This window comes from Diabrotica virgifera, chromosome 1 (assembly GCF_917563875.1).
Source record: "Diabrotica virgifera virgifera chromosome 1, PGI_DIABVI_V3a".
In the NCBI taxonomy this organism is placed as follows: domain Eukaryota; kingdom Metazoa; phylum Arthropoda; class Insecta; order Coleoptera; family Chrysomelidae; genus Diabrotica; species Diabrotica virgifera.
In genome coordinates, this window is record NC_065443.1 from 314,492,632 (window position 1) to 314,504,552 (window position 11,921).

Here is an 11,921-nt window from a genome sequence, read left to right on the forward strand (position 1 = left end):
GCTCGATCTTATACATCAATAAAAGAACCTATATAACAAAATTGGTTGAAATCGGACTTTTAGTTCAAAAGTTATCATGCTATTAGTCACATATGTATAGTCGCTGTTTTGAATGCCCGCCTTTTTTGTAAAAGGCAAAATCTGAGATGACCTTATATCTAAATTTAGATCTTTGTATGTGTAGTATATGTGGTCCAAATTATATGCTTCTACCAATAAATGCACAATAATTCTTATAATATTTGCACGAATCTGCCGCACCTAGGTACATGTGAAGATAAGTTATGCATTTGTTATATGGTAATTAACATAACTAAAAAGGTCAAAATATTCCCAAAAAATATTTTTACGTTCTTTTCAATTCCGGTATTACCTATTTGAAAAATTAATATATACATAGAATAGAATGAAAGAATTGAAAAAAAAACAACATATTTTTACATATAAACCAGGAAAAACAAAACTTCTGGTAAACCGAGTCTTCTGGTTCAGGAGTTCGATCTTATACATAAAAAAAAAGAACTCGTATACCAAATATGGTTGAAGTCGGACTTTTCGTTTAAAAGTTATCGTGTTATTAGTCATATACGTATAGTCGCCATTTTGAATGCCCGCCATTTTTGTAAAAGGTAAAATCTGAAATGGCCTCGTATCCAATTTTGAACCTTTATATGTGTAGTATATGTGGTCCAAATTATATGCTTTTACCATTAAATGCACAATTCTTATAATATTTGCACGAATCCGCCGCACTACCTGCAGCTGGCTGTATACCATCACAAAATATAATATCACAATGTATAATATCACAAAAAACTTTTAAGTAATAGTATATTATTCAACGAGCATGTAATAGCCATTACATGCGAGTAGAGTACTATACTTTTTCTGCGACCTTTTTTATTTTAATTAGTAAAAAATATACTCGAATAAACTAAGTACTCGTTATTTAAATTACAATAATTTACAAAAATTTCTAAATGCTGTTTACCCCTAATACGTAGCTGAATAATTGGTTGCCTACTATTAGGCATTCCAATGAACTGTCAAACATGGCTGAGGAGGTCAAAATCTAATGTTTATATCGACATTAATTTGTAAAGAAAATCTTGTTTGGTTGTTTTTTTTGTTAATTGTATAGGGAAATCTGCGAAATTGTGATAACACATTAAATATGAAGTGGTTTATCGCCTACAAAACTGAATTATCCCATAGTAGTTACCAGTTTGTGTCAATAACTACTATGGGATAATTCAGTTCTGTAGGCGATAAACTGCTGTATATTTATTTGCTATTACAATTTCGCTGTACAATTAACAATAAGAAATAAAACCAAACAGGATATTCTTTACAAAAACTGATGTAAACACTATATTATTAAATTACTAAGGAAGTAAAACTTTTTAGAAATTTTATTAAAATTTTTCTAAAAGATCCAAATTGGATAAAAGTGTGTACATCTATAGTACAAAAATCACACAAACGTTTTCGGACCTATCAGTCCATCATCAGGTGGTAGATACTTTAGATCCAAAGTAGTTGGAACTAGCTACATATTTAGGTCAAAAGACCTTAATGTTACAATAATTATGCCATTTAGGCTACGACAATGTCGACTATAAGTCGTCAGTTTGAAGCCAAGATGAAGACCACATTGTAATACCGCTGCATTTTTAATTTTCTTTCAACATCGACTTATAGTCGACATTGTCGTAGCCTAAATGGCATAATTATTGTAACATTAAGATCTTTTGACCTAAATATGTAGCTAGTTCCAACTACTTTGGATCTAAAGTATCTACCACCTGATGATGGACTGATAGGTCCGAAAACGTTTGTGTGATTTTTGTACTATAGATGTACACACTTGTATCCAATTTGGATCATTTTAGAAAAATTTTAATAAAATTTATATACCATTTACAATACAAGTGAAGTTTTAATTCCTTAGTAATTTTTTATCATGGTATACAGCCAAGGAAAGGAATCTTTTCCTTTATATACTATATTACTAAATTTTTGCCCTCCTCCGGGCATATTATATCACGTAATTTGGAATGGTCAATTAGCAAATTCTTATGATTTGTAAAAATACAACAAGAAATAGTCAATATAAGTTCTAGTTGTTTCAGAAAAATTATAAGCATAAATTTGTACCTACCGTCAATGAATCTAATAAATAGCAAATAGCTATTATCGGTGAACGTATTTCATTAAAGTTATAATGTATATTTACATTTACCATTTACCTATATATAATATAGTAATATGTATAACTATATATTACAATATGTTGTAACATATTTAACACAATATGATTTAAAAAATAAACACAATATTAGTTAATTCCAATTAACACAAACAAAATGCGCTAATGTTATTGTCACTAAAATAAATTAATGATAAACGTCAAAATTTTTAGCTGACATTGTTAGGTACAGTTAAAATTCCTTTAAAAATTTTTCGAAGATAATAATTATTGATATAAATTACAATAATTATTGTATTAAATAAACAAGTTTAAGTAATTTTATTTGCAGTTTATATACGATTAATATTAAAAGTGGCATGCGCCACTTGAATCCAACTTCAGCCCGTGAGTAATGACCCGGGAGTAACTTCAGCGAGTAATGAAATATTACTCACGGGTAAAGTAATGGGTGCTATTATCTATGAAAAAATAGCGAATAATGAGCATGTTATTAAACGGTCGCAGAAAAAATCCTTTATAAAAGGTATATTTATTAAAATTTAGTAAAAATGGCTACATCCCAAAAGTAGAACTAGTTTTCGATCTGATAACAGATCATCATTAGTGCTGACCTAAAATAAGTATAATCTAGAGTAAGTTAAAGCAAAATTTAAAATGTTGACTAAACTTGAAGAAGATACTAAAGATACTACCAAAAGATACGCTCACTATATAAAAGGTTATACTCACAAGATGCTGAAATGCTTAGCCATCAGAATTGAAAATATTTGGGTAAGAACCCTTTAAACTTAAACAGTCAAGGAAACATTGACTTTAAATATTATACCTAATAAACATGAATATATACAATATCACATGAGTAGGCCCCGGATACCACCTGATCCTCACTTGAGTTGAATTTTTTCTTCACATTTTGAACGATCGTTGGCAACTAATTATAGTTACAGGAATCTTGAAAGATGTCAAGACTAAGCTGTCAGTGCAACAAGAAGTACTAATATGTAGGTACCTATTGGTTATATAGCCAACAGAATAAGACTTGTTGAAATTAAAACAACGGTATCGAACATCACTCTAGGAGAGAGAGAAACATGGCGCCTCAGAAGAACGGTCGTGTTTACGACTCGGAAGTTAAGTGTTGTAAAAAGTGTTATAAAGTTGCACAAAGTGGTCTATTATGTGCGAATTGTGGAACGTTATCCCATAGTGGCTGCCTGAAGCAACTAAAATCGATCAAATATATCGATGATGAGACAGTTATATGCTGTGAGGAGAGTGTGAGGTTAAGTGATCCACCAAACAAAACCTTGGATAGTGAGGCTGACGATGAGGATCCGAGACAAACTGAAATAAGGTACTTAAAGAAAATTATTAATCAGAATGAAACAATAATATCAAATCAACAAATTACGATAAATTTATTGAAGGAACAACTAGATTTATTTAAATATATGCAAATAGCTGATCAGTCGCCATCTACAAAACAAAATACGAATTCAATCAACCATTCAAACAGAGACCCAAATTTTGAACGACCGAAACAGTCTAGCAGTAAAATATATCCAAAAAACGAAAACACTACACCCGCAAAAAATGTTGCTGTAAATGAAAGTCTTGTTGTTGATAAAGAAAGGAGTTCCCCAACAAAAACTCTATTTAAAAATAGTACCAATAAAAATAAACAAGTTGTTTCCTTAATCGAAAATAATAAACAATTATCAGCTGATATTTTAAGAATACAAACGGAGGCAAAATGTTCAGATATCATTAATTTAACAAACGATGAGAATTTGATAAATACTGAGAGTAAAAATTCGGTTCCAGTTCCAAATAATAATGGGCAAGAATGGAAAACTGTTAGGTATAAAAGAAGGAATGGACCTATTGTTATTGGCAATAATGAAAACTCTGAAATCAGTGGTGTCCCAAAATTTAGTCATCTTCATGTTACTAGGGTAAACCAGCATACAACGGCAGATAATCTTAAGAAGATGTTAGAAAAACACTTTCCAGAAGTGATATGTACGTCCTTAACGGCTAAGCATCCCAACATATATTCATCCTTTAAAGTCTCAATTTTTGAACAACATTTTGGTTTAGCGATGGACCCAAAACTATGGCCCGTAGGCTCTTATGTAAGCAGGTTTTTTATGAAGCGTCCAACACATACTCAAATAAAATGAAGGATGAAGAAACGACCGTTAACCCTCCATCAAATTTTTAAAATAACCTAATTCAACAAGGCACGGTAAGCATGTTTCATGTCAATTTACAGTGTATATCAAATAAAGTCGATATGATCAATGCTTTTCTTGCGGATAAAAAGTTCTATGACGTCATATGTTTTTCAGAGCACTGGCAAACTGAAGAAAATCTAAAATTAATTAACATCTCCGGCTTTTCACTAGCTAACTTTTTCTGTAGGGTTGAAAAGAAGCAAGGTGGCGTTGCAATTTATGTAAAAGAAAATCTTATGTATTCTTCTCTTAATCTAAATGAATATAACGTAGAGCAAACTTCAGAGTTTTGTGCAATTTATATACCTTCAATGAGAACCAATGTTTTAACTGTATACAGATCAGGTAATGGTGACTGTGACTTGTTCTTGGTGAATTTTGAGAATGTTATAGCATTCTTACTTAACAAAGCAGACAAACTGATTATACTTGGGGATTTTAATATAAATTTTAAAATTAAATCTGAATCTTCTTATGATATTCAAAATCTGTTAATGTCTTTTGGTCTAGAAATAACGATAAACGATTATACTAGAATCACATCTCAATCCAGTAGTTGCATCGATAACATTATGACTAACTTTTCTGAAAATATCTACAGGGTGGGCGTATTTGAACCTTGTTTCTCTGACCATCGAGCACAATTTATATCTATTGATTCTGATCTTAAAGTTGTTGACACTAATCAATCACTTCAACGGTCTATTACTTCTTCTGGTTTGCAGAAGCTTAAATATGCACTAGCTAGTACAAAGATGGACTTTTTCTATGACACCAATAACGATCCCGATGTCTTGATGTTCTTTTTAACTGAAACTTATAACAACTTAATATTAAAGTTTTTTCCATTAAAAAAAGTACGACAAACTGCTAAAATAACACCCGTGCAATGGTTTAATGACGAATTAAGGTCTTACAGATCTAATCTTTCTCTCATTAAACACATTGCAAATGTCACTAAGGATCCCGATATTTTCAAACTATATAAACAACAAAAATATGAATATAATCGGCAGTTACAAAATGCTAAAAAGTCGGCTTACTCTGGTTTTATTACTAACTCCAATAATAAACCTAGAGACTGCTGGAAAATATTAAACTTCGAAAGAGGCAATACAAGATCCAGTTCGGTACAACCAGATCTATCTCCAGACGAAATAAATCAATTTTTTATTACAATCGCAGAAAATATAATTACATCCCTTCCCACTATTAATAACGATATCCTCTTCAGTTACAGAAACTATCCTTCCCCGAGTAAGTCCTTTTGTTTCCGACCCGTTGTGGAAGATGAGATCTCTCAAATAATTAAATCTCTTAATAATTCCAATTGTAAGGACGTTCACGAAATAAATAGCAAAATTTTAAAAGAAACTTACCAAATAGTTTTAACACCTTTCACTCATCTTATTAACTTAATTTTATCAACTGGAGTATTTCCAGAAGCACTAAAGTACTCAAAGGTACTACCTATCTATAAAAAAGGTGATTCCTCGAAAGCTGACAATTACAGACCCATAAGCATTGTTTCTACATTCGGGAAAGTGATTGAAAAGGTGATCAAACAACAATTATATTCTTATTTTGAGTCTAAAAGTTATTTTAGCAACTCGCAATATGGATTCAGAAGTGCTCGTTCTACTACAAACGCGGTATATAATATTGTGAGCGAGGTGATTGAGGGGCTTGAACGTGGCAATCGCATAGCAATTTCTCTCTGCGATTTGTCGAAGGCTTTTGACTGCGTTTCACATGACATTTTGCTCCACAAATTAAACTATTATGGAATCAGAGGTATCCCTCTTAAGCTTATCTCTTCGTACCTATGTGGTAGACACCAGGCTGTAGTGTCTAAAGGTTATCTCTCCGATTTTCGACCCGTAAAACATGGAGTCCCACAAGGTTCGGTCTTGGGACCTCTTTTATTCATTATATATGTCAACGATTTGCCTCATTTCATATCTCCGTACAAATCAGTACAATTTGCGGATGATACGACATACATAATATCAGGTAATAAAAATGAGGATTTAAAAATGGCTTACGAGGAAGTCTCTGATAAATCTAGCACATGGTTTGCTGCGAACAAACTAAAACTCAATACTGAAAAAACGCAGGACTTGATTATATCTGCAAGTGGTTTACATGACGATCCAGATGACAAAGACACTGCTAAACTATTAGGAATAACCATAGACAATCGATTGAACTGGTCGGCTCATATTTCACAAGTAAAGGCGAAGCTGTCTAGTTCATTGTTTCTTATTCGTCAACTAGCAAGGGTTGTCAGCTTTGAGACATTGAAGGTGACATATTTTTCTTTATTTCACTCACACCTAAGCTATGGATTAATCTTATGGGGCAATTCAACAAATGCTCTTCAAATTTTCAGGATGCAAAAGAAAGCTATCCGGATTTTAGAAGGGGTTAGTTATCTGGAACATTGCCGACCTCTCTTCATCAAATTAAAAATTATGCCGCTACCTACTCTGTTGATATATCAAGTTCTGACTGAAATTCACAGAAAAAGGTCCCATTTAACAAAGCAGTCTGATGTTCACGTTCACAATACGCGATACTCTCACTATTTACGAACAAATCGTTCTAGATTGCGTCTTTCAGATAAAAATTGTCTTAATTATAACTACTACAATATTTTACCAAAAGATATTAAACAGCTAAGCTGTAACAGTTTCAAAAAAGTAATAAAAAGGTATCTGTTGAAACATTGCTTTTATTGCTCGGAAGAATATATGACTCATTGCAGAACATCTACTGAAATGCTTACCGTGACACAAAATATTTTTTGTTAATCTATATTCTTGTTTGTGATACATATTTATAAGTTGTGTTTTATATTTCTGTTTTATATACCTTGTAATTTTTATATTCCTTATTTTGACTTTGTAATTTTGACTTGCTACAAACAATTTTTTTTGTAAAGTAGTTAAATAAATCTATCTATCTCTACTGTGATTAAAAATTTAATTAAAGTAAAAGCTCGAATGTTAAAGGTAAGAACATAAAGAAAATATACATATAACTAAGTTGCACAATGATGATTTTATCTACGATGAGGGCAGGCAAGCAACAATACTCGTAGGATAAATCAACTAAGAAAATTAATAATAAATCCTTTTGTGTTTGGCCACACCTAGGATGTATTTTGTGTCGATGTAAATTTCTTAGCTATTGAATTTGTTTAACAGGTTGACTGCCAGGCGGTCGTATACGACAGATAGTTCAATAAGTACTTCATGCCACGGCGGTCGTATACGACCAATTTGATACGGTCTGTGATATACACATCCCTAATAGCACACGACGTCCTTTGGACGTCCAAAATAGGTCCATTTTTGGTCCTTACGTCCATGGACTATAAACGGACGTCCTTTGGACGTCCCATGTTGGACGTCCTTCGGAAGGAATAAATATGGACGTCCTTTGGACGTCCGACGTTGGACGTCCTTCGGACGGAATAAATATGGACGTCCTTTGGACGTCCGACGTTGAACGTCCTTTGGACGTCCATACTGGACGAAATACGGACGTTTTATGAACGCTTATATATTATACTGGACACATACCAATTACGGGATCAAATAGCAAAATAATTCAATAAAATATTAACTTACGCGTTAACTTTCCGTTAATGAAATACAGTCAAACCTGTCAGTAACGGCCACTAAAATGAAAGAACTATTGGCCGATATAGAAAGGTGGCCGTTATTGCCAGTTTTTGTAGTCTAGATATACAGTAAAACTTGTGTTACTGGCCACCTGATAAAATCGGCCACCTGTACTAACGGCCAGTTTAAATATTCCCCAAACCAATTATATCTAGACTACAAAAACTGGCAATACCGGTCACCTTTCTATATCGGCCAATAGCTTTTTCATTTTTAGTGGCCGTTACTGACAGGTTTTACTGTAATTGGTTTGGGGAATTTTTAAACTGACCGTTAGTACAGGTGGCCGGTGTTTGCAGGGGGCCGGTAACACAGGTTTTACTGTAGTTTAAATCGAAAAGATTAAATCTTAATTCAAAATTGTATATACAATTATTACAATTATAAACAAACTATATAGTTTAATATCCAAAACATGTTTTTGATTTTATGTAATGTAATGAAAATCTTATTTGTAAATTATTGGTTACAATGTTTAACAATAGGAAATATTCAAGAATAAATAAAATAAAAGTTTAATCCTAACAACACAAAACATTCCAGGAATGTAGGTACTACCGTTCTATTCCGTGAACATCTATCTGATTAAATTATGGGTGGAAAGTTACCACAAGATATTCTATGAACATAGTACAATGTCTTCCTGGAGGGGTAAAATTTTCCATTACAAGGTTTTAAGAGAGGCCATTTACTGTTCAATTTGCGTTCATTTTCAAATTTGCCGCGCGAGTATCTATGTAGCGTCGCGTGGTCATTGGTCATCACATTTCATTTTCATAAGATAACCGATAACCTAAAAATTTAGTAAAAATTTTGATTGGAAAACAATGCAGTGATAAGGGGGTGTGGGAAATGGAAATTAGTGGCTTTTTTGCTGTACTGCCTGCTAGTTTTTGCTCTGGGCTCTGGCTTAATCTCTTGTTTAAACAATTTTGTAAGTATTATAGAATCCGTTTTCAATTTTCTTTATTCTTTATGAAACGAATCATTTATGCATGCATATTATTACCTGTAAATAGTACATATTTCTTTTGATTTTTAATTGTAAAGAATAGAAAAATTACCGTTCATTTTAATTTTTTTTAGAATCAGCTGAAAGTGGCCTACAAAAAAAAACCAAGAAGGAAATGTATAGCCTTGTGGCTATGAAAGGCAAAAGAGAGATATAAAAAGTGTATTGGCTAGTTGGAAGAAAGTCCACATTGTCCATGCATAATAAGTTATTACTTTATCAACAAATATCAAGAAGATAGCAGGGTCACGAGCAACAACTTCATAAGTTCAAGAATATCGAGGAAATCCAGCTCCTACTGGGCAAACTAGAAGATTGAAGAGGACAAAGCCTTTTGAACTAGTTTGAGTGATAGGTGATAGTGAAAAACGGAGCATAGTGCTTGTGTGCTGTGCCTGTGTATGTTAGAATAGTGCACGATCTTGTTAGATTAGATAAGAGACGCTATGGGGTAAGCTCTTCATTTTAAGAAACAGTAGTAATTTAGGTTAAATTAAAATTGCTCATTGGTCAGTTATGACCAGATTGTTTTTTATGTTTGGCAAAAAGGAGTTAAGTCAGAATTGCACATTGATAATGTTTTGATGATTTCTGGACCAGAAAAAAACTGTTGTAGATGTAAACTGTATGTACAGTAGAGTCTACTACAGTACTGTAGAAATCATCAAAACATTATCGATGTGCAATTCTGACTTAAGCCCTTTTTCCCAAACATCAGAGAATTGTAATGTACAATAATTCTCCTATCTGCTTTTTCATGAATTTTGTAGGAGACGAAAAACCATTTTTAGGATCATCTGCTATCACATGTAAATTTTGACATGTTTTGTAGTAAATAGATAGTTGAATTTACTACAAAACATGTCAAAAAATATATGAAAACAGGAGGTGACTATAAAAAAAGTTTTTAGCCTCTCTTACAAAACTCATGAAAAAACAAATCGGAGGTATGTCACATCAGTGACTATATCCAGGGAATGTCTAAAAAATATACTTTGATGTCCCAAGAACCAAATATAACCTACAGTCCATCTAATTTACTTACTGTTGCACGTCATTATATACGCCAGAGATCTAAGTTGACATAGTTGCCAAAGTATAAAAAGATCCTGAATCCATTTTAAATCAAATATATCACATAATTATTGTAAACGTGGATTATACAACAAAACAAATTAATATTCAATGTAAATAAGTAAAAACTTAAGAAATAGAGAACAAGAATTAAGTTATAATCTTTTAAGATTTGCAGTGCAAGAGTTTTTGCACTGCATTGTTAATAGGGCTTTTCATTCACAGTCATTTGTTTCGAGCTTCTGTCATATGTTGTATAATCCGTGTATATTAATATTATACACGGATTATGCGACATTTGACAGAAGCTCGAAACAAATGACAATCGATGAAAATCCCTATAATTAAAAAACGGCTCCGAACTCTTGGCAAAAAGCCGGTAGGTTTCTTTGTATAAGTATGTCTACAATACCAACTAAAAAAGTTGTCAGATACCTCGATTATTCTAAGTCATTATAAAATTAGGTGAAATTTATATTTTTATAGTAGAGGATCTTTTTATAGTAAAGTAAATAATAAAAACAGTAAATATAATAAATAAAACAGATACTTATAGTAAAGAATATAAACAAATATGAAGTGTCATCACTAAAGACCGGATTATATGTTTTTTGCATATCGATAACCATCAAAGATACAATCAAACGCTTCAGGATGTGGACGAATTATGATAATTAAAGGCGTTTGACACTAATTTAATTTTACATATTTAGAATATTTTCTGTTTTTTAACATATTTTGATGGTTTGAACATATTTTCGACCGTTTGACATATTTTTAACATATTTTGGCATATTTTTAACATATTTTGGCATATTTTGACATATTTTTGGCTGTAAACAGCTTGACACAGTTAACCATGTAACAATGGTTAAGTTTATAAATGATGCATTCATGAACTTTTTCCTTCCCGACATTGTTCCAGCTAACAAAATCTTGCTTATGGTTTCCGATGCTGCGTCATACATGGTCAAATCTGACCAACAACTAAAAGTTTTATATCCCAATTTAATTCATGTGACGTGTTTGGTGCATGGTTTAGACAGAGTGGCGGAAGAAATTCGAAATTCATTTCCTACATTTAATAGTTTAATTAGCAACGTGAAGAAAATATTTGTAAAATCGCCTTTAAGGATTCAGATATATAAAGAAAAATTACCAAATACTCCTTTGCCACCGGAGCCTATAATCACAAGTTAGGGAACATATTTAAAAGCTGCCTGTTTTTATGCGGAACATTTTCTCCCTATAAAAGAACTAATTTTATGTTTTGAAGAAACAAATATTGGTGCGATTTCAAAATGCAAATCAAGTTTAGAAAACAGATCACTGCACAATGAGCTTTGTTTTATTAAATCGAATTATGAATTTGTTTATAAAACCATCCTCAATCTTGAAACTGAATCGTTTCCACTACAAGAGTCTCTTAATTTAATTCAGAAATTTAAGGAAAACGCTGAAGAAGTTTCTGGAAGAATTGGACAATCAATAAATAAAAAATGGATTGAAACTTTACAGAAAAATAGTGATTTAAAATTATTATTACAGGAAGCAAACCAAATTATTTGTGGCGATTTTGATGTCAATACCAATTTAAATGCGGAGATTGTTAATGTTTGCACCAATCACATCAGTTGATGTTGAACAAAGATTTTCAACATACAAATTACTACTAACGGATAGGCGGCATAATTTTA

At 32.1% G+C, this 11,921-nt stretch overlaps 1 protein-coding gene across 1 annotated transcript; it reads left to right on the forward strand.

The window, feature by feature from the left end:
* The first annotated feature begins 3,303 nt into the window (after positions 1-3,303).
* LOC126878614 (uncharacterized) lies at positions 3,304-7,691 on the forward strand. The gene is made up of 3 exons (XM_050641437.1): positions 3,304-3,566; positions 4,637-5,912; positions 7,659-7,691. Exons 1-3 carry the CDS (start codon positions 3,304-3,306, stop codon positions 7,689-7,691), a joined length of 1,572 nt encoding a protein of 523 aa, XP_050497394.1.
* Positions 7,692-11,921: the final 4,230 nt, after the last annotated feature.